The 25,452-nt window shown below is 34.8% G+C and overlaps 1 protein-coding gene across 10 annotated transcripts in view; it reads right to left on the bottom strand.

Annotated features, from left to right (window-relative positions):
• PDLIM5 (PDZ and LIM domain 5) overlaps window positions 1-25,452 on the bottom strand; it is a 178,321-nt gene that overhangs the window by 77,944 nt on the left and 74,925 nt on the right. For all 10 annotated transcript variants that reach the window (XM_081128522.1, XM_081128519.1, XM_081128518.1 and 7 more), the window contains exon 4: window positions 335-377. In XM_081128522.1, the coding sequence (XP_080984648.1) occupies window positions 335-377 (43 nt within the window). The remainder of the gene's footprint in view (window positions 1-334; window positions 378-25,452) is intronic.

Genomic DNA, 25,452 nt, shown 5'->3' with positions numbered 1-25,452 from the left:
GACTTGTAATATTAATTTTCAGCAAGCACTTATGATGTTTAGAATATGTGAATAAAAACAGGCAAATTAAAAATGAATGTAAACATTTTGGACATAAGTTACTGATAATATATGGAACAGGAAAAATTTTTTTCAAAATATAGGTATAATTAGAGAGATGGTAATTCTATGTGTGTTGATTTCCACTTTCCGTTCATCTTTAAAGGAAAAGAACTGTGCGGAAAATTGTACTGAAACTATAAATTGTCAGTATAGGCTGAGAAAGGAACGGAAATTACAGTAGTTCCGGGGAGACTATCAAATGTGCCCTCGTGATAGTAGATTAGAAACACACCTTTTGAACAGGAACTGGTTCAGGCCTGGATGTAGCAGATGCTCTGGGGAGAGAAAAGAGAGGGGGAAACACATGAACTTCTACAAACTTGCAAACTCATTAATGGAATTTATATTATTATATACTTTAATATACTAAATCATCAGAATTTACAGGTTCATAAATCATGATTTTAACTATTCACAATCTACTAATTAGCTTATGAAACTCAAATGCTGCAAGATCCAATAAAACACCCTTACACACGAGTTCTCTACACACTCAAATGAGGAAAGACAAACACCAATCATGTTTACTAACACACTCATGTTTAATCCTTAAATTAAGGGTATTCCCTATCCAAAAGGACAAAGGATAATAAACATGACTTTTTTACCCTTGGATGGTTCCTGAAACATCTCATCTAAATCATCAATAGTATCTGCTTTTCCCCCTAACATCCATGAATCCGTTCATAGGATATTGGCCTCTCTGTGAAGATACTGAATAAATTCTGGTTGCACTGAACCACCAAATGAGTATTTATTTTGTATTCATATTCTTAACTGCATATGCAAGTGTATTTGTTATGCTAAAACCAAACTGTAAGTTCTTCCACTTGGCTATAATTTCAGTGAAGGTGATGACCAGGTCCCATTTGTGTCTGTCAGTACTGTGCCTGGCATGAAAGTGGCTATCAGCAATGAGTGTCAAAAGGAAAGAGCAGGAAAAGACAAAAATCCATGCACAGTAGAGACTTGATTATTTCTAAATTCAAATTAATTTTTTAATGTATGTTTTTTGTATTTTTACTGTTCCTTTGATTAGCACAGACTAATAGTAGGAATAATTTATTTAGAACAATTATACAATCATGAAAAATAACCTAAATGGAAGCTATCATTATCCTGAATTTTGGACAAGGAACTTCAAAGTCACAGTGAGTAAATTACTTACTAGAATGGAGCTGAGGCCAACAGTTCTTACATACTACAATATACTGGCTGTAGTCAAGGATAGTAACTGATTAGGAAAGTTTCTGATGACTTAAAGGCTATTTACCCAGTATTAAGGTACATGCTATGTTTAATAATACCAGAAGCAGCTTGGCTCCTCTTACATCACACAAGCCTGAGGATAAGTCATGAACTGCAAAATTTAAGAAATGTAACCACAGTAAATAAATAAGTAATAATTTTAAACCACAAACCATGAGATTGTTTTACTTATAGAGAAAGAAGACGCTAGCAAAGGATATTTGGTCTCTGAGCATAACCTAGTAACGAACTCCAAACATTTTTAGCAGCAAGTGAATTTTTCCAATAACTAATTTGGTTAGCTATGGCAAGCACTGACTGAATAATTGGCTAACCAAATGGGAGGCAGAATACTTGCCAACACATGGTTACTGCTATATAGAGTTATACTCTGTGTAGTTGCATAACTTTCCATGTGTACTCTCAAACAGACTTTCCATCAGTACTCTCAAGTTTCTCTTTTAGCTTATAGGGTTATTATAACAAGCAAAGGAAACAAATTCAAGTACAGAACAGTGGAATTTTCCTTTCATTGAAATTTCACAATAAGATGCAAATCACGAAGGATCTATATATTAAAACCATCCAAGGCATTATTAACAGTTTGCCATAATAGAGAGGATGGTATCCTTTTTTTCATCTGGACACTTAAAGGAACATGTAACTCTTTTAGCAACATAAAAATAATTTATGAAAAAGAACATGTTTATAATAGTCACTAGGTTTACAAACAGAATAAAATGCATAGATCCTATGCATATGAAAACCAAAATCTTATTTTTTCCAGATGTTTCTTCTTATTTAAACAGTATTAGCAACAACAGCAAAGCCAACATAATGGTTAGTTTTCATTAATTTTGGAATCTAACCTCTTATTTTGTTGAAAAAGCACAGAATAATAAGTCCTAACATACTTTATGGATTGAAAGTTTCTACAAAAATACTGTTTGAAATTTTAAATTAACAAAAAAATTTATAAATCTGAAACTTAAGCTATTTGCCCTTCTTGACTTCTGATAAGGTTCATGCGCTTCTATGCAGCAAAATGAACTAAGACAAGTAGTCAGAGAAAAGAGGGGCAACATGCCCTCAAAATCCCAGAACTGAGCCCATTACACATTCAAAACACAAACATTTTATAGGAAAAACACAGACCTCCTTATAATTAAATGTCAAATAAAATGTTTGACACTAGATGTGATAAAAATTAGTTCTGTTGGTTTAAATATTTAAATAACCACCAAATTAGTCAGAGAATCACTGAATCTTGGAACGTTCTTTAGCGTTACTTTATCACATGCCAATCACATACTCATCTGACCTCAGCTTGAATGTTTCAGGAGTTCACAATTTAAGCTATGTAATTTTTCAACACTTCTGTTTAAAATGGCCTTCATTTTTGTGTTATTTTGCTTTTTGAAGTAAACAGAATAAGTCAACCTGTCCACATTAAAAATATTTGGGGGGAAAATTTTAACACAGAGCATAAGTACATAAAATATATAACACACATTACTTACATTTTAAAAGATCACAGGATACGAAAATCTTATAAATGTAATTATATATGCTTATGACACAAAATACTGTGGTTCAAGACATTTAGAATACAGGAAAAATTAAATCTGCAAAATTAATAAATACTAGTAACACTAGTTTTTTTCATCAAACTTTACTAATTATCACAGAAAAACAAAATAAAAGATCATCACCTTTTACTTTTAAATATGTAAAGATTAGTTTTAATATTAACACACAACGCTTGTGAGAATACACTATATATACGTTGCTGGAAGAACTATGTATCATTATGGTTCTTTTGGAAAATAATTTGGCATTTATTTACAAAAAGCCTTCAAAGAAGCTCATACCTTTTGATATAATAATTACCCTCTGGGGATCTCTATCATAAGACAATAATCTGAAATATGGAAAATATATTCCCGCTTGGTCTGTCCTCATGCAAATAAGGACTCCAAATCCTTGCAGTCTGATTGGTCCAAAAGGCGCTGTTCTGATTGGTCAGAATGGAACCACTCTCACTGGCCAACGAAGATGTCGACAGGGACAAAGCTGTGCAGCTCCAGTTGGATGGGAAAAGCCTCAGTCCTATTCATTGAAATAGGATTCTGGGAATTCCTTTATAAGGACCTGCTCAGATGGCAGAAACACAGTGCAGGCAGGCAGTTCAGTGAAGGCTTCTCCCTGAAGTGCAATTTGTGTGAGAGGTCCCTGCATAGAAATGGTTGCTAGGCTCTGTTTTTTTACAATTTGAGCCCAGTTAGTCACCAGCAGCCCTTCTTAGTAGGTGTCTTCTTTCTCAGGGTCCACATTTAGTAAAGACTTTTAAATAAATAAAGTTTAAAAACTAAGGTATAATTGTTAAAAATTATTCCTACATTTTTCTCTTCAAATCCTGGGAAATATGCAATGGGATAATGTATCTCCCTTTCAACCACAGTGATCATCACAAGTCACTTTTGTGTAGTGTGTATTTCAAACCAACAGAGATCCTGGCAATGGCCTAGTGCCATGGACTAAACAATTTGCCTATTGTTCTCTCTTCCCTTAGTATGAAGCCACTGCACAGGAGTAAGCCATAATGGTGAGAGCCTACTGCTTTGGCCCAGTACTATCCTCAGCTCATGGAATTCAAAGAACAAAGCCATCAGTGTGACTAGAACAATCTATTTTGAAAGTTGATTGATTTTTGTAAGAACAGTATCCAAAATAAAAATCCCTAATGCATTACAACCAGTTTCAGAACTTCTGGCTGAACAGTTGAAAGGAATTCTAAGTTATAACCGATTATGTTAGAAACAAGAATTGTGATGCCCTGGTTAGAATGGTGTACAAGAAAAATAATGCCATAAATAAGCAATAGCTCTATCAAGGACAAGATTCAAAGGAACCAAGCAAAAATGCATTTTATGAAAGCTCAATGAATGGTGTTATAGTTAAGTTATATTTTTCATTAAGTAATGTATTTTTAACATTTCTTTATAAAGTAACATGTTTTTAGTTAATAAAGTAGCCAAAAAATGTTCACATTAGTGCTTAAGAATGAGGAATTAAGCAACAGAACTAGACTGATAAAGGTTATTCACTTTACTCATTATGTCTTCGTGAGTCCTTCAACCATATCTAATATACTTAACTCATAAACAATTATACAGAAAAGAGGAGGATTTTTTGTTCATCTTCTGTGAGATGAGTTTTATCTAAGTTTCCCACAGCACGGCCATCTTTGGGCTCAGTGACCTCAGGACCCATAAACACTAGGATACATCATTAATCACTTTAATTGCAAAGTTGTCAATTTGCAATAACAAAGCAACTCCAGAGGGGGAAAAAGTGAGCACTCAAGTGTGCAAAAGGATGTCTCTTTATACAATTTTCCCATATTTTATTGTACTTCCAGTCAACTTTCCTAAAAACTTAAACCTTAAACATTTAAATCACAAGTATCACTGGGTTTTTCCTATATAATTTGAGAATATGTAAAGATTATATTTTCTATAAGCAAAATTACAAAAGTTACGTATCAGCACCTTTCAGCTTATAAAAGATTGCACTCACCACATACGCATGCACTCATACAGTCTCTCTCCTTCACTATTTGCATCTTCTCTATCTTACAATGGGAACGAATAAAGTACATTTTTCCCTCCAGCGAGAAAGAAAGAACCCAGGCTGGAGAGACTGAAGAGTGGGATAAAAACTGTAAGAAGACAGAGCAAGGGAATTACTGAAGCCCATCTGAGTATCTGGGACCCCCTCTGCTTGTGCTTGGCTGGAAACTGGGTGTGGCTGATGATATATCCAGAGCAGGCAGTTACTACTTGATAATTACTTCCCTTGGTAAGGGCAGCCTTCTATTGTAAAGATCCTTTTCAGGTTGATGGGGTTTGAGAAGAAATTTTCATCAACCAATTCTAAAAGCCAAAGAGGGTGAGAGGAAAGAAAGAAGAAAGATGTCTATGAGCTTCCCTAAACCACATGGTTACACTATTTTCAAGGAGGAAGAAATGCAGAGGGGAGGAAGGGAGTAGACAAGGGAGTATCAGGCTAAATTTAAAATAATAAAATTATTTTCCATTATACAAATAACGACAGCATCAGCATCAACATTACAGCTACCATTTATTGGGGTCTTACTAGAGGCTCAACAATGAATTAAAGGCCATATGCACAATATATCGCTTAAGTTTCAGAAATAAAGCTGAAAAATGTTAAATAACTTGACCACTAAAATGTTTAACTCTAATGTCTGCATTATACTCCCTCTAATATATCCATCTCACCCAACAAGAGCTATCGAATTAACAAATTTTTCCTGCTCTCATAATATGCTGCTTTCTTTTCTTTTCTTTTTTTAACTTTATTCTTATTATTGACACTATTACAGATGCCCCCATCCCCCCCCCTTTGCCAACCTCCTGGTTGAAATTCACCAATTCAATGCTATTAAGAGCTTCAGAAATGCACACTGAATACTGCTCAATTTAAGTAACTAGATTTGGTGACAGTTTTATGTATTATTTGACTTCACTTGAGATCATCCTTTCATCTGTCCAGTCATCAATAGTATTGAGCCATGAGCACTGTTCCAAGGTTTGAGAATACAGTGGTAGACAAGTCAAAGAAGGTCTCCACCTGGAATCTACATTCTAATTCAGGAGCAGATAAGGAGCCAAAATTTCACATTATTCTACTTGATTTTAGATTTCATTTTTACTCAACATTTATTTCCACAAGAACATTTATATCAAGGAAGAAAGATTCATCTTTCCATCGTGCCGCATATCCACACTCAGAATAACCTCAGAATCATTTAAGAGGGAAAAAAATGCATTTTTATAATTAGCATTTATAAAATAATTTCTATAAAAAAGAATGTTGATGCAGTTGGATAACATTTTAGATGTGTTCAACATTAAATTAAAGGAATTTCAATGTACAAGATAATTCATTCTTATTTTGGGTAAAATTCTACAATGAAAATACTATTTCAATAAAGGGTTTTATAAGTAATCTATTTTATACAGGGTAGGGCAAAAGTAGGTTTACAGTTGTTCATATGAAAGATAGTATAATAAATAATACAAGAATAAACTCTGTTTAGAGAACTCACAACTGTAAACCTACTTTTGCCCCACCTTGTATGTCCCATTGTCAAGAAATGGCAAACTTTACTGTAAAGGGTCAGATGGTCAACATTTTAGGCTTTCTGGGTCTCAGGATCTTGATTCAACTATTTAGTTCTACCATTATAGCAAGAAAAATAACAGACAAAATCTAAATAGGTGAGCATGGTTATATTCCAATAAAACCATGTTTATAAAAACAGGTGGGAGGCTAGATTTGTCCTGTAGGTCATAATTTGCCAACTCCTGGTTTAGATCATTTTATAGTTTTGATTATAACAAACTTTCTGGGAAATAACCCAACATTACCATGGCTCTTTTAGACTCTAAACCTAATATTCATTCTGCATAATGAAAAAACCCCTAATTACAATTTGTTCAGAAATTAATTTAGCTTCTCTTTACTCTTTCTGTAGTTGCAGGACACTACCTTTCGATACTTCTTAACTCCTCTGCCTCAGACTTTCATGCTACTTGCAACTGAATGATCCATCTAAACTTCCAAACCATCCAGCCCTGATAATGAAACTTGATGAAGGGAGAGATTTAATATTATTGGATTAAGGGTAGCATTTAAGCACTATTTTTAACTCTTCTACTCAGCATCTCAGTTCATTTGCTAATAACGATAAAGGCTACTGAAAACGTCTCGAATCTTCTGCTTCTACATATTAGAAATAGAACTATTAGTTATGTGTGTGTTTTTTAAAAAGTCTAAAATAACAACTAAAAGGGATGTACTGTGGATTCTGTAAAAGAAGCTGAAAAGTATGTCTTTCCCATTCTTTTTGACCAAAACTATATACTTTATTTAACATCAGGCATGGATTATAAGACTTTTAGGAAATAAGCAATCTATAACAGAGTTGCATTCTCTGATAGTACTTCATTACTAATATGAAAATAATAGAAATTGCAAAGCAAATAATCTGCCTGTGAAAAATTAGGAGTTCCATTTATATATCTACATTTACATTTTTCTGGTTCTTTCATGACACTATTAAAATGCCATTGAGCAACAAATGTGGTTAAGATTCATATTAGGAGAGTAGATATCAATAACAAACTAAGTACATAACTAGATTTTCACAGACTTCTAGAAAGGCGTATAAAACTAACTGCTTCAGGAAAACCTTGATAAGGGTCAGATGCTGGAGAATAGGATAAAAGTAGTGTATGCAGGCACAATTCATAACCTGATGTTTATCTACCTATTTTTTTCCTTCCTTTTAGGAAATGCATAGAGTCCTAAAGAACAGAGCCTACCTTTCATATTCAGGATTTCTCTTATCCTACTCTTCATAGAGGAATTGTTAAGAAATAGGAGAAATAGCTAAAAGAAGGCTGCAAATCTAGGTTAGCAACAAAATAAATTAGCTACTCTAAGGTTTTCTTTGTTGGTACAATGAAGACAGTATTTCCTCCTTTGCAGAATTTTTTTGAGGACAGAATGAGGTCATGGATGCAACACACCTAGCATGGTGACAGGCACAAAGTAAGCAATGACATGCATTATCTTCCCACCTCTTATGTAGATTTGACCCTGGAGTTCTGGAAATTATCATCTGTTTCTGACTATATACTGTTATATTCAAACCAAATTATCTACCAAGCTAAGTTTGAAGAGACAACAAGAACAATTAATTAGAAATGGATGAGAAAATATAACTTACTGAGAACCTACCGATCGCCAATAATTTCATTTGGCCCATTACATAAATTATCTCATCTATTCTTCCTGAGAAAATAGTACTGTTCTCATTTTATGTATAGGAAAGAAAAGCTAAATTAAGTCAAATAATTTGACCACAATTTAGAATCTGAAAATGGCAGAACCAGGATTTAAACCTAAGCCCTCCAGATACTTTATATGCACTCTGCCTTCTAGGAGTAATATCAAAGTGGAAGTGACAAAAGTAAGTTTGGTAAGAAATTTCGGAGAGAGATGTTTTCAAATAGTTAATAAATATTAATTTTGTATTAACTAATAACTATTTCATTTTCAATCGTGTTATTTATAGACTTCCATCTTTGATTTAATTCCTGTAAACACAGAAGTTACTCACTGAAATACATACATATAGGTATATATGTAGATAATAGATATATTGAGAGTTATGGAATATGATATACGTAGATATCCATCTACCTGCCTGTTTCTCTATCTGTAGAAATTGCACATTTTACAGCTTAATCAATATATATATAAATAAGTTTAAGCTCTTCAGAAAATTCCCAGTCAAAGCTTAATAAATATGCAAAACACTCAGAAACAAGGGCCTTCAATCTATTTTTCCTTATTTTTCCAAAGAAGAGGAGGGTTTTTCCCCATAGCAATAGGAATTCTCTAAGAACTTCATTTCCCAGTAGGATGGGGCTTGAGGTTCCTTAATGAAGATCATCTGTGATGCTAAACTGGTTGTTCTGTGCAAAATAACAACCAGCTTCTGAAATTAGTGACCATGCAGATCCCAAAGACTACATCATAGGATCTTATTGTGGAGTATGTGTCAAGAACCTCACATTTATATCTCCTCTTCCTCGTGATCTTGAGAAAATAAAGAAACTGGAATCATAGTCCCCTTTCACAACTATTGATTGCTGTTACCAATAAGCCAGACTGAATCAGGCTGCAGGTCTGATGAATGAATGTCCTACAATGGGGTGCATACTGAGCATGTAAGATTACACAAATATCCATGGTGGTGTCTTTTCTATTTGGTTTTGGCTACATAGTCACATATACCTAGTCACTGAATATATATCTATGTACATAAATATACCTACATATATACCTGTCATTGAATAATACATTTGAATCACTCTGTACTTTATAAATAATCACACAGTTATGGTCAGAATCTAGCTCCTGATAACCACCATATGTGTTATATTTGGCCTTGTATATTACCATAAATTATTTTACCCAAGTACCTTCTCATTCCTAAACAATATGTGTTTTTCCTTGCCTTTTTTTTTTTTTTTTTAGAGCAACAAAGAGGAAGGGAGAGAGAGAGAAACATCAATTTGTTATTCCACTTTATTTATGCATTCATTTGTTGATTCTTGTATGTGCCCTGACTAGGGATCGAACCCACAACCTTTGGCATATTGAGCACAACTCTGTAACCAACTGAGCTACCAAGCCAGGCCTCTGACCAATATGTATTATACCCAATGTCACTTTAAATTCAAGGGCCCACTGTGCTATATATCTTTCATTAAATTATTTCATTAATTTTTAATTAATTCCCTAAGTATTTATTGAGCCCTAACAGAGCAGGCTCTGTTGTAAGAGAGGGGGCAAAGTAATGAATAAAACAGACAAAACCCCTAGTTTGAAGGTGCTTACATTCTACTTGGGAGAGGCAGACTAAAAACAAATAAGCAAAGTATGTCACATGGTAATGAGTGCAATGAGCACACTAAAGCAGGACATAGGCAGGGATACATTATTTCATATAAAGGAGTCAGAGAAGGCCTCCATAATAAGATGAAATCTGAGGAGAGACCTGAAGTAGAGAATTCCAGGCCAACCACAGCCAGTGTAAAGTCTCCAAGTCAGCAATGTGCCAACTGGGCTAGAATGGAAGTAAAAGCTGGGAGAACAGTGAGAGATGAAGCTAGAGAGATAAGTGGGAGCCAGAACACGTAAGCTTGTCTTTTACTCCGCCTCCAAGTGTGATGGAAAAGTATTCCTCAACACAGTACTTCATTTTGTAATAAAATTAAATCCAAATCTCAAATTAAAGAAGATTCAATCTAACAGTGTTAAGCAATAAATTAGCCTGGATACGTGTTTGAACTGTATACACCTATTTAATAACTAAGAAGGGGGAGAGAGAGGGACTAAAACTTGCCCCAAATCTTAAATATATATCAAGACAAACAAATACGTATGAAAAATAGCAACATGTCTAGTTTGTTCTTCCAAAGTGTAAGATAATGGTCCTGAGGTTCACATTTATAAGCTCTGTCCTATACTAACGCTGTAGGAAAAATTTGCCACTCACTTTTTCCAGATACATCTCTTTGTCGATTCTTGCCTAGGCTAAACACATTAAATTGGAAACTCTTTTTGTAAGTGGGTATTTTTAGGTATTTCAAATAACATTCAAGACAAGCATTCCAGCATTTAGCACAAAGCCTTATTAGGAAAATCAAGTCAGTCTGCTGTCTTGTGGAGAGCAAAGAAACGAAACTTTTTCATTCTTCATAGTCTCAACTTAGGTTTTTCCATTCATTTAATACTTGGGTGGATTTAAGTTTTTCTTAAAATATGGAGACTCAGAGTCAAGGAATTTAAAAATTAATAATTAAATGAGGCTATTTTAGCGATAAAGCCAGACCTATCCTTATAACTTTAAATGAGCTCTTGGCTTCACTTTAAAAAAAAAAAAACTTTTTAAAATATGTTTTTATGAATTTTTAGAGAGAGAGAAAGGGAGAGTGATTGGGAGATAGAAACATCAATGAGAGAACCATTATAGATTGGCTGCTTCCTGCACGCCCCCTACTGGGGATGGAGCCATAACCCAGGCATGTGCCCGGGAATGGAACCAGTGACCCTTTGGTTCATGGGTTGATGCTCAACCACTGAGCCACACCACCAGGCTTGGCTTCACATTTAGCAGTTCAGAAGTATAATCTTATCCATCATCCTTATCGCTAATTCTCATTAAATTAGTTAATGAGATGTAATAATAGTATCTAAATCAAAAAAGGAAAACTTAAAGCCAGCAAATGTTCAAATATTTACTCATTTTTAAAAGTTCTCATATTATTTGTGATTAACTTCACATTTATACTATCAGAGAAACGATTGAAACGCATTCAATTGGTTTTTTTATTTATTAAGAAACTTTACTTTTGTTTGCAGAAACTAAATTTTGTTTCTAAGACAATACTTTTTATATTTCTGATTCATAATTTAATGGATCTTGTAAAATTTAATCTACATTAGAATTCCAAAGCATTCCAATGTTTTAAGAGTATTAGTATTTTTAAACAAAGGAATGATATAAAACATTATAAATTATATTTTCTACTCTAATACCTCTGTCATTTCAGGAAGAATATCTGAAGTGTAGCAAATCAGCAACGCATTCCACCTATTTTACCAAAAGGTAAGCTTATTATCCCGAGAGAACTAATTCTCTCCACCACTGCTTGAATCTAACATTAGAAAATGACCCTGGGACACTGCTTCTTAACAGTACACAACTCACAACGTGTGACTCACCACACAAGTTCAACAACAGCCAAACCAGTCTACAACACCTTGCAATGGGACAAATCCACTGATCAAAAGCTTGAAAACTGTGGCTACAAAATTTTCTAAATGTTTATCTCAATTTCAGTACTTACCTCATTATAGACCAGGAACGAACAGTTCAAACTGGCACCAGTGTCCAGGGACAACAAGTTGTGTAACACTGACACAGATTGCTGTTTTCAAACTTTTTATCACAATATATAGTCAGAAATATATTTTTTATATCATGACCTACATAGTACAAATAGGAACCAATAAAAAATATTTTCATGTGCAATCCATTGAAATATATTCTGTTCTAGCCCATCTCTTTTACAAAACAAAAAAGGGGAGATACTAGTCCTGCCTCAAACTAAATGTACAATAACACTAATCTTGACTTAAAGCCAGAGATCAGAAGGGTCTGGAAGCCTAATAGGTTATGTAATAAAAATGAGGGCTGGCTAATAGTGGTCATACAATAATTGCTCACTAAACTGAAACAGCCCACCCACAAAACAATATTATACTATTTTTAACCTTTGAAAAGGATTGCATTCTATAATAGTCTCAAAGGCACAAAATAAACAAACCTAGCAACAACAATAGTTAACACTGGGTTCTGGCTAGGACACGTCTGTAAAGTTCAACCTCACCAAATTTGGTTTTGACAGAATTATAATCAGTGAGAAGAACAGAAGTGCTGATCATAGATTACTACATACATGATTCTAACAATGATATCCTCTAGGCAAGTACTTATAAACTGAACCAGATAACAAGAGATTTTCCCTATTTGATAATGCGTGAAAATTTAGAGAAGCCAAACACTAATACCTAACTCTTAAGACAATCTGAAATGTATTACATTCTTCAGTGGGAGAAAAACACATCCTCTTATCTGATGGCTCCCTCACATTAGTGCTAAGCCTCCCCTAAAAGATCTCTAGAGAATGGGAAGAGAAGATTCTTATCATATTTACTTTCTCTTTTATTAGATTCAAAGAAGGACCTGAGACCTCACAAAGAATTAGAACTATTTCACAGAAAAACATACAATTTACTCTATACTGGGATCTTAAAAAGAAAAACCCCCACACTATTTAAATGAAAAAGCATTTATGTAACTTTGCCATCAAAGTTCCCGATTGCTTTCAAGATAACTATAACTCTTTTCTTCCATAACTATTCTGATATTTAGCTCTTTGGGCTGCTTTTCTAAAATGTTCTTGCTGAATACCAACAGAGAGATCTTAATTAAAAGGACTTTCTCCTAATTAGAGTTCCCTAGTTGGAATGGGCTGTCCAGGAAGATGTTCGCACAAGAGCTGTATCACTGCCTCAGAAGTTCTTTCGTAGGAGAAGGTCCCTTCAAGCTCAGGGGAACATGAACACCTCTATAACACAGTTTGCTTCATACAGTATTCTTTCCCACTCTGAAAATCTGTCTATATTAGCAAGTTCATTTCTCTTAGGAATGTATTACTTATAACAAAGTGGAAGAGACTCAGAGCAGACTGGCAAATAAGTCAGACACTAACATTGGCCTCAAGAGTGAGCAACACATAGGTAAATTTTTAAAACTCACCTAAGTCTTAGTCTGGTCACTTTGATAAGCAGAGTAGCCCCTAGAATGTTCAGTATCTCACAGAGTTAAGAGCAGACTGTCCAGATTCTAATCCTAGCTCCTCCATTTACTAGTTATTCAATCTAGAGCAAGTGACTTGAGCTCTCTCCCTGTTTCTTTACCTGTAAGATAAGAAGAATAAGATCTGTCTTATAGGATTATTGTGAAAACTAGATGGGAAAAGTCCATAAGGCGCTTGGAACAGTGCTTGCCATAAAAATAGACACTATTATAGTATCCACCATCCTCCATGACTGAACATAAATGGCAGTTATAATCTTCTAGGCTCTAGGCCTTTATGAGAGAGAAAAGTCTAACATTAAACAAGACATAGTTTTGTGAAAGCCACCTCAGCAGTCTCATTTCAGAAAAGGCAGTTTTTGGCTACCATAATAAATGGGGGAGAAATTAAGTAATGGTAAATGGGAAAGATAACCCAGTTCCAAATCATCCATAATATACAAAATCACCCTAAATCCCCAGAGTGAAACTAAAGTTTACTTGACTTCATTTTAAACAGGCCTTTCGATTAGCAGCAGTCCAGGGCTTGGTGATGGCTAAGTTTACTTGTGAAAAGTGAGATGGAGGAAAAAGAAGTATGTATTGAATCACCAAGGTGAAGTCAATGCCTCTCTTCTTCTGAATTTCCCTCAAGCACTTCACCGAATCCAAGGTACCAGGGCAACACCTACACGCACTATGGCATGCAATTTTGTGCACTTTCCCTTAGAGGTAACATTTGGGAGACAGTGAGTGTCTTAGATGCCTCTGAAACCATCACAGTGATTGATGACAGAGTCTACACAGGTAAGAATCTATCAGAAACTGGCCAGAGAACTAGCTCTGTTCCCAATCCCTACGTAAAAACCCAGTATATTAAAAATTTCTCCAAAAGCACTTCTAAGTACTATGGACAAAAAAAGTTAAGATGACACAAACAGCCAAAGCCAAAAACATGTATGTTACCATAATCCAGCATGTTTCCTTCTCTCTCATTTTGCATCAATAGTTATAGCCCAGAGGCCCAGTCATACACGGCAATAAAGTATAGTAATTACAGATCAGAGTTAGCAGCTGTGTTCATGGGCCACACCCAAGGCTGTGGGTGAGCTGCATACCTCAATTAATGTTGGGATCCATATTTGAGGAAATTAAACTTGTATTATAATTTTTGTTCCCGTTTTGACATGCACGACATTTAAGAGTTTGGCTGATTTCACACATGGCCTTGTTTTCAGCTGTCTGTCACATAAAATCGCAATTTAGCATCTCACTGATCTCCTGTTTTCTAGGGAAACCTACCCCAAAGCAAACACTGGCATATGTTTATGCTTTGGTGCTCCCATAAAAACAAGATGCAACATGATTCACTGCTCTTCCCACTGAACTGTTTATGTGAGTTCTGAAGAAAGAGACCAGCCGTTAAATATGCTGAAATATTGATGAGTATGGCTCTGAGAAACCAGTTATCTAGAAGTAACATTTGTAGAGATAGAGCAGCCTTGTAAAAATAGCACTAGATAAAAGGTCCAGTTCAGATAATTACTGCTCTCCATCTCAGAGTCACCAAAAATATTTACTGTAATCTAGATATCTGCTGTAGCCTATATTCAGTAAAGCTGAATACTAAGAAAACTAGGACAGTTTCTGGAACTTGACATAATCCTTAGTAAAGGCTCAAGAAATCAATCACACAGATCTTCACAGATCTTGTAATTTTACACAATATCAACATCAAAATCATAACAAAATCTTTCTTAGTTTTTCACGTTTCCTGATAGACAAACAATAAGAGCTTAGTCTATGTCAAACTATCACAATTTCCTTCTAGTCTAATCAAAATGCCACATTCTATAATATAAATTCATTTTATTTAGTTTACCAAAAATAGTGGGCAAGTATATCTACACATAGACTCAAATGTCATTGCTATAGCTGAAATGCTCTACACCAAAAAAATTAATAACTATTTACAGAGGAAACCCAACACATAGTTCTATTAAAAACACTCATCAAGATTTTTATTCCTAAACTCGGTTAGTATAATGCTTGGTTACAGTTGAATGTATTTCAAAGTCCAATATATGAAAACAAATAAAAAGCAGATTCTCTAGTTGAAGTACAAATATAGGCAGAAACTCAGAATGGGATCCACTGGCCTCCTGGTACCACCGCTGTAGGAAACTTTAGGATAGAGTTTGATATAGATGAATCCTCTTATATACAGACAGAAAAACTAAAGTTCAGAAAGAACAGGTTGACTATTTCATTGCCTTTTCTAATACATGAAATCTTAGTCTTTACTATGCCTCATTTTTTCTCATTTGGTAAATGGGTACAGTACCATTACAAGGAGAGAGCATATCTGTAGTCAGACTAGAAGAGCATACACCAAAATGTATACTTGCTTTCTCTGGAAGGCACATAAATTTCTTGTTTTCTGTATCTTCCAAATGCTCTTCAATATATAGGAAAAAAATACTTTAAATAAAAATAACAGCAAACAAGGAAAACAACAGCACTGATTTGAAAACCACTTATACTCAAATAATTCTGTAATCTCTTGACGGAAGACGGCCTCTAAAAGGCTATGACGTGTACTCAGGAAAAAGGACCAAAGGAAAACAATTAACTACTTTTAAATAATAAAATAATAGCCCAGCTGGGTGGGGCTCAGCGGTTGAGCATCAACCCAGGATCCAGGCGATCGGGGTTCGATTCCCGGTCAGGGCACAAGCCCAGGTTGCGGGCTTGATCCACAGTCAGGGGCGTGCAGGAGGCAGCCAATCAATGACTTTCATCATTGATGTTTCTCTTTCTCTCTCTCTCTCTCTCTCCCCCTCTCCCTTCCTCTCTCTGCAATCAATAAAGATATATTTAAAATAATAATAATAAAATAAATACTGTATAAAAACAATAGAAAGATTAGAAGTTCAATGACAAAAGGGAAAATGAATGTCTCATTCCTAGCAAATACTTTTAGGAAAAAGTGATTCAAAGACTATATATGACAATAACACTGGAACAATATACATAAATATATGAGAGATTGGAAATAAGAGAATTTTTACAAAATGTATTTTTAGAAAATATTTTCACATTTCCCATAAACTTTCTCAATGTATTCATCTTTCAATGCCATGTTTATAAATACTCTCTGAAATGCTGAACTTCTTTATATACAGAGTGGTGCAAAAGTAGGCTTACAGTTCTTCATATGGAAAATAATACAATAATTAATAAATAATAATATAGGAATAAACCATTTCTTGTACTCAGAACTCTAAATCTACTTTTGCCCCAACCTGTATATAAGAACTGTATTTCAAATATGCAGATACTAAACACAATACATGGAGTACTCTGCACACTGGCAACAAGATGGGCTCCAGGGTCACTGGCATGGCACATTAGGCTAATCCAAATAGACTAAGTGGGGCGGTGGCTCACATACTCCCCTTTAGGACGCACAATACTTGGAAGTGCTCTCCACGGGACACTGTAGACTCTTATTGAATTCTGGATATACTGAATTCTCCAAAACTTTAGCTCAACAGTGAATATTTATATTGCCATAAGAATGAGAAGACTGAATAAAGATTTTAAAAATTTATTACTAAATAATCTTCCCAAGACACAGCAAGAGAAATAGAGCTATAAGGTAAAATTCTCACCTACCAAATAGGAAGTTAGTGAATAATAACCCAAACCGATGACTCAAGAGTCAGCAGATGATTATTATTTAGAAGTACGAAGGAAAATACCAAGGTAAATAACTGGTTGCCTCTGATGAAAGAGGCTAGGTAAGAGGAGGGGCAAAAAGGGGACTGCTGGGGTTTTTTGGCATATAATCCTTTTAATTTCTTCTACTATTTGCAAAAAATATTTTGATAAAAATAAAGCTAACTTTTAAGAAGTACACTTAGTGATTTAAGGTTTGAAATAAGTACTGACAGTAACATAGACATATAAAGAGAGAATGCATGGCTAATAATTTCAAATATCACATAAGAAAATTAGATTTACTAAAAAAACAAAACAAAACAAAGCCACAAAAACACATTTAGGAAAAATATCTACCACCATATACACCTTCAATACATTTCTAGCTACTCCCCTCCTGCTCCAGATGCACTAATCAAACTAGACAAGTTAAAGTCACCCTATCTTGCCCTGCTCTTTCCGGGCTCCATGACCACATACATCATAAATGTGCTTGTTATGTTTCCCTGATGTGCCTTTTTCCCTACTGCAACCTTATGAAACTAGATCAATTTTTTTTTAGCCAATATCAACTACCACTATTTTATGAAATAAAATCTAAGGGAAAAAAGTTATTTTACTTCTCTGTGATTCTATTCTTATATTTTTCTTATGGAAAATTTCATATTCTGATATATTTGTATAAATTTTAGTATATGTTAAGTCAAAATTTTACCTAGAGTAAAATTTGCTATACTTAAGAGATTTTTATATCTATTTTCATTGTTAGTCAACACTCTACTGAGAGCACAGAATACATTATCTGAAGCTAATTTTAATAGTCTCTTTAAGAGACTTCTATTTAAACAATATTTACAGAATTAGAATTTAGTCTGTTCTCATTTTTAAAAACAGACTCTAAATCTCAGCTATAAGCCGTTTCATAATACAAGCTTTAAAAAACATCTTTTAAACAATACTTTCATTTTCTCCCTATTTTTTCCAACCACAAGAATGTTACCCACATTTCTTTAAACAAACCTCTCAGCTACTCAACCTGACAACTTGTGGATATTTTAAAATTATACTGGAGTATATATTACGCTGTCAAGAAACAGTTGTTACTAAATGGAATAAATGACTTATAAAGGAGATTAAACTCCTCAGATTCTGGAAATAGTTTACTGTAATGATATATTTTTTTAAATATATCTTTATTGATTTCAGAGAGAGGAAGGGAGAGGGAGAGAGAGAGATAGAAACATCAATGATGAGAGAGACACTGATCGAGCCCGCAACCCGGGCATGTGCCCTGACCGGGAATCGAACACTGATTGCCTGGATCCTAGGTCAATGCTCAACCGCTGAGCCACGCCCGGCTGGGCTGTAATGATATATTAAGAAAATAATAATAATCTCCCAGCTGGTGTGGCTCAGTTGTTGAGTATCAACCCATGAACCAGGAGGTCACGGTACCCAGTTGGGGGACACACCTGGGGTTTCAGGCTTGATCCCCAGTAGGGGGCGTGTAGGGGGCGTGCAGGAGGCGGCCAATAGATGATTCTCTCACATCATTGATTGTTTCCATCTCCCTCTCCCTGCCTCTCTCTGAAATCAATAAAAATGTATTTTTTTAAAAAAAGGAAGACTGCACATTTAAAAAATCATCATCACCATCATCGAAGTGTTTGTTTTACAACTGCAGTAAAACACACAGGTCATCTCAGCTAGAGAAGCACACTCTTGTTGGGCATTAGGTAGTTACTGAGAACAGTGATTAAGCAAGCTTTAAAATCATTGGGCAGGGTTTAAAATTTTACCTTAATTCAGCAAACTTTACTATGCAATATCTTTGCCTATTTAATGTATACTAAATAATCAGTCCTTATATAGGGGAAAAAGTCAATCAGGACTTCTGTAGAGAATAACATTATTTTCTAAAGCAAAAAGAAAGAACACTTGTTCCAGGCCTCCATTTCCTCTTGGAGAACAATTTATCTATCCTCAGCTGCCCAGGAAGACATCCCTTCTGAGCTAACTTCAGTTGTTACCACTTTTTCCTTTATGGGTCATATATGGACACAGTGCCTAGTTAGATAATCACTATGTTGCCTGGATTTAATTCTTCGTATTTACGCATATTTCAGTATTTCCTGTGTGGTAAGACTATTATGGGTATTGTAGGAGATATCACATAGCTGAATAAAAAAATTAATCTTTCCTTCAAGGATCTTAACATTTATTTGGGGAGATAAAATAAACAAACAGTAAAGGCCAGTGGTTAAATATATGGGATGTGGAGTGAGAAAGACTTGAGTCTTAAAGTCAAAATCTCTGGGGACAGAACCCAGTAAACTGCTTCAAGATTTTTAAATTCAATGAAGTTTCAGGGCCTTGACTTTGGAGAATCTAAGGGATACTCTTGGATTTACGGAACACTCATAAGTTCATTAGGATCCAGCTTTAACACACGTAGTTAAGGAACCCCTTGCAAACAGTAAATCCAATACTCTTCATTCAGATTACTAATTTTTCTATCCTTAGTATTTGGTGGAATGGTTGGCATAAAACAGGTACACAATGGTTTACTAAGTAAATGCTAGTTAATAAATGAAATAGCTTCACTGAAAAAACAACCACCCAAAAACTGTGGATTTAACTAAGCTGGAAAGAGACTAGCTAGAAAGCTCTGAGGTAGGAATGATCTTTTCTAGCAGAAGTATTAAAATGATTTTACAGTTTATAATATCACCAAGTCTATACTGCCCTTAGCTTTCTTTACATTATTGTGATACATGGTATGGTAATCCTCGCACCTTGTCCTTCAAATTTTTCTAAATGATTCTTGAGTGTCTGTGCCCTTCCATTTGAATTTTAAGTTGGTGTGTTAAGTTCAAGCTTTTATTCTTTTTGTTTTGTTTTGGTTTTTTGGCATTTATCATTCTCTTCTTTCTGTATCTAATTTTATTCCAACAAGGACTTCAACCTTATAGCTCAGGCAGAGTGTTACTTCCAAGAAAGGTTATACACTATTTTCATGGATTTCCTTTTAGTAATGCTTATGCAAATAAGATGCCAAAATATTATGATGCAAATTTTTCAATAAGAGAAACAATAAAAACATTATTAATTACAAATATCAGAGCTATTCCCTTTTCCTCTTAAATGAGAAAACTGCTATGGAACACTGTAGAATATCAAAATTAGGAGTTTTAGAATTCCAAACTTTTAGAGTTCCAAAATTGGACATTTGTAGAACTGCAAGTCATCAAAACTTGAGTCAATCTGTGGTGTGTCTGATGGATATTTTGAAGTGGACCAACTAAGCTAAAACACCACTAAAGATAATACACAAAGGTTATTCTGAGAAGTGATAAGCTCTCGCCAAAGTCACATTGTTTCCTTGTATCTTTCAGTATGTGACAACAGAGTGAGCTTAAAATAATTTTACAAGGACAATAGCACATGTTAAACACTTGCTAACAAGTCTCAAATTCCTCATCTTCTGTGATTTATTTAGTCTTTATATATTAGAAAGTAACTGAAAGGTTTCTACCAAATAATGCATAAATCTTTCTGAAACAACTTAATTTGTAATCCAAAAAGTGAGAATAAAATGGATTTTATATAGCAAAATACTTCATATGCAATCATTGATTAGGACAAGAATGATACTTAAGACTACAGAGATATCTTGAATCAAACCTTTTAAGATAAGCAAAGAAAATGTATTCAGATTACAATTCTTTTGAATCATATAATTATATATATTACATAATTTCCATATAATTAATATGTGTGTATGTATTTGTGTGTACACTGGATATTGTACAATGACTTCAGCAAGGAAACATATAAAAACAAGCTTATGTATCTACAAATCATCATTTTACTGGAGATATATATTCCTGAAGATTTACTGAAGAATTTTAGAATTGTGATATGCCTAAGACCTCTCTAGACTCCAAGCCTTCTAATCATGGTACAATTTACCAATCTCAATTTTCCTAGCAGTCATAAAGAATTTGGCCCAAGAGATACTTAAATGTTTAAGAGTGAATGAGTACAGGAGCTGGTAAAAACTCCTTCAAGAATAAAGCAGCCACCTCTGATTATCCAAAGCTATCAAATATAGCTGAGAAAAGTGACTGCTCCATTCACTCTGCCAAAAGAGAGAAGTGTTCTAATAGATTTTCAGTCTCTGCACAATGCTGATAAGTAACAGGCTTCAAAGATTTTAAAAAGAATTCAAAAAGAAGAATGCCGGAAGATAATATACCATACTGGCAGTAACAAGAGACAGGGCAGGATGGTAAAACAAATAAACAAACAAACAAAAAACAGACACTGACTTCAGCAAAAAGAACCAGAAAATAAAAGTCAGTGAAAGTACAAATCTAAATTTGGAACCAGAACAGCGGTCTGGCTATAGAGCATTTGTGGCGCACACAAGGTGGGCAGGGCGGGCAGAGAACACAAGTAGACTTGCAATAGCCGGAAGCTGATAGTCATTTAGTTTTCAGTAGTTCTTAAGAGCACCAAACTACCCCTCTAGAGATGCATCTGCTAAATAAAGGTTGTATACTATAGGGAGTATGGACCCTATAGCCAGGCTTCCTGGGCTCAAAGCAGGGTGCTGCCATTTACTCAAGGGGTAACCTCAGCTAAATTACCTAATCTTTCTGTGCTTTACTTTGCTCATATGTAAATAGGGGGGAAATATCATTTACTTCATAGGGAAAATGCTGTATTTATATGAATCTCTCTATATAAATCAGTTAGAACAATGATTTAGCTGTTATTAATTATGTCACAGGTATTCTAGGACATGGCTCTTGGTCTTCTTTTTTACCATCTTCCTATGCACGCAGCAGCAAGGTGGGCCTCAGACAATGAATGTTATTAGAAAAGTTCTTTCAAGAACTGACAGCATACAGGTAAAATACGAAACTCTCAGATTATCATAACATATTAATGGGCCTAAGACCAAGAATTAAATTCAAACTAGAAAATGAAAATTAAGAAACGCTCGAGATTTTTTTGACATGATCATATGTCAAAAGCAGAAAAAGTGCATCTTCTGAAGCCTGAGGAATATTTGCAAGCACTGGGATAAATAAAGGTAAGCTTAAATTCTTATGCTCATCAAGAATGCTGTCTCCCACTCCAAGAAAACTCATATTGCAAATAAAACAGAAGACTAGGGATACAAGAAAAGTACCTGCTTTCCATTTTGCTAGTGATATTTTAAAAACATCAAAGACAGTTTTTTCAATCTTGGCATGATATGATGACATGTCAAAGGACATAATGTAATTGTAAAGAATTCATTATTTTTAAGGAGAACGGTATTTTGGAAATGTTTGCTTCTGTCTCTGAAACCCAAAACTACTTCTGGAGGAGGGCAGTAACATAACGAAATCCAAAGGGCTCATTCTGTAAGCAGAGGCATATTAAAAGCAACAACAATGCTGACAGTCATTCATGACGTCTCAAAGCGCGGGACTCAACTTGCATTCAGCTGACCCATGCCCCACAATATCCTGTGCCTGCTACAGGAGGGACAAAAGAGAAGCAATGTTATTTGAGCACACAAAACACTTTCCGGACAGCACTCGGATGTCTGCAGGGTTGTTCCCTTCCAAGGATAAAGAATGGACGTACCCTGACATACCAATTCCATTTCTAGATATCTGCCCCACAGATATACTTGCACATGTATGAAATGAAGTATAAAGTAAACCATTAAAGCACTGTTAAGAGCAAAATGAATGTTTATAATACAAAACCAGTTCAATGTATTTTGGTAGATCCATATAATAGAAAGTTTATGTACCTATTTTTTAAATGAGCAAGTTTTTATTATTGATATAGAAAGAGCCCCAAGATAAGCTGAAGTTTAAAAAATTTAAAAAGCAAGATATGAGACAGTATGCACAGTATCTACCATTTGTAGGAAAAGAGAGGAAAATGTGTATGTGTGTTGTTCTTATATGCAAAAACTGTCTGCAAAGATATAGCTGCATAGTGTTTCAATATGTGGTTGTATCAAAATATATTTAACTGTCTGCTACTAGTGCTTTAAAGATAAGAAAGGGATGCCTGTAGGACAAGAGGGAGGAGAATTTTCATTTAAAAAGCTTTGTACCTTTTGGGTTTTTAACAGTATGAATATATTACTCATTCAAAAATAAATTAATTAACCAAATTTTGCCTTTTAAACAAAGAAGAAAATTTTTCCTAAGGTCCCCACAGCTAGTAAAAAGCAGAGCAGAGACCTAAATCTTGCACTAACAGCCAAATGAAAATTTCATCATTATACCATGCTGCCATCTACAACTGTATCTTTGACACCTTATAATACGTGTTATTTACCAAAAAAAAAATAAAATGCTGAACTCTCTGTCAGGAATGTTACACCATACTTACTCTAATACAGAAATCAAGTCAATGTTACCAGGATGTAACTTCAGCTCTGTCTGACACTGAAGCCCATGTTCTTTCCATAGTATCTTGTGGTCTCCTTCGGCTAAAAAGAGTAACTCATTTATACAGGAGACTCAGATAGTAATAATTTGATATAGCCAAGAAATTTTCTCAGGTTCTAACTGAATTTTCTCAGCCCCAAATTATCATATTTTCTCAAAACACTTGCGGGGGCAGTAGTTACTTTCAGGGTATGGACTTGAATATTTTAGACTCTTCAGATGCCAAATCTCTGTAACTTCAGTCACTGTATGGCCTAATCAATGAGGCATAAAATATTTCTAGATCTTTCTAAAAAAGTTGAAAACAGAAGTGAAGAACATGAGTCCTGATTTCTTGTACAGTCTCCAGCTATGAATCCTGATTTCTAGAACAGTTTCCAATTTAGAGAATACTTTTTACATATTCTCTTCTACAAAAATAAAAATTCAAAACTAAAGTAATGTAAATATGTTAAAATATAAGTTGCCGTTGTCGGAGCTCATGTCCACCGAGTGCCTTTTCTAAGAATACATACAATTAGGGAATCTAACAGGAGAATGAAAATGCATATAGTAAGACAGAGATAAAAGAGTATAGAAATAATTTAGCAACTAATCATATATTACTCAGTAAAATATCCCAGCACTGTACATAAAAATAAGAAGCTTTCAGGCACTATGCCCCAGAGTACTGGCATGCAATAAAGTGCCCTAAAATTTAGGACAGAGCAAATATGCATAAAAGGGATGCCTGTTTTCTGCAAATAATCATTTGTGAAAACCAAGAATGTAGAAAACTAAGAAGAGCTGCCAATTAAAGCAAAACATGAATTAAAGGACTAAGTGACCATCATTATGTACTTAGTACCTTAGATGTTTTTTCAGCTCACAGAAACATTGCCAAGGAAACGGAAAGTTTAGGATTAGGTGAAATACTTGTTAGTCGGGCACTCATTTAAGTGAGGAAGACACTGAGACAGAACAGAATTTGGCCAGTAGTAGGACATCAAATCACTGCTGGCAAGGCAACTGCATAGCAAAAGTGGTGAACTGAGTAAGACGGCTTTATCCGTAAACTACACTGGGCTCCCGGGGAAGTGGGTGTGCCGTGAAGAAGATTAGATGAATTCCTAACGTGTTTTTAAAGCAGAATAAAGTGAGTGACTCACAGGGAGTAAACAGGCACTTTAAATCTGATGTCTTTTGGTTCACCTCTGTACTTCCTCTCTTATCTTCCCTTAGAAGGTCATGAAAACAGCCCAATTCCTTATCTCCTCCTAAATTGAAAATCCAGTGTATATGAACGGCTTCTACTGAATCTACTAAAACATAAGCATTATCCCTTAGATTCCCTCTAAAGGGGTCCAGGAGAGTGAAAGTCATTCCATTTTACTATCTTCCTGGAATTAATCTAATTTACATTCAATGTAAGGGTCTCCCTTCTAGTTGCAAAGACCTGTTTATCAAAATGTCAAGATAAATGGATTTCAAAAGAAAGGGCTCAGGGTGTGGAATGAATGTTGGACAGCAGTTCGCTAGAGTGATAAGCATGGGCTCTCCTGGATTAAGTAACCTGGGTTTAAATCCTGAAGCAGCCATTGATGCGTCAAACCTCCATTTCTTTATCTTAAAAAAAAAAGTATTCCTGTACAAAAGAAAAAAAGTGTGAAAGAACAAAGGGTGGTGCAGCAGACAGCAAAAAGACTAGGGCAAGACTAGAATCTAAGATCAGATGTCTCAAAAAACTGTCACCCTACAAGACCAGAAGTCAGACATATTAACTGTGGTAAGAGTGAGAGATGTCATGATAAAGATAGGAAAAGCCTTTTTTTAGGTAATAAACACAGAAAACTAAAAGATTATTTAATAACACTGTTCTTCTTAAAAGTAAGAAGGGGTATCACG

Source organism: Miniopterus schreibersii (genome assembly GCF_964146895.1).
Source record: "Miniopterus schreibersii genome assembly, chromosome: 1".
Lineage (NCBI taxonomy): Eukaryota > Metazoa > Chordata > Mammalia > Chiroptera > Miniopteridae > Miniopterus > Miniopterus schreibersii.
The sequence above is the reverse complement of the archived record's forward strand: the minus strand, read 5'-3'. Positions and strand labels throughout refer to the sequence as shown.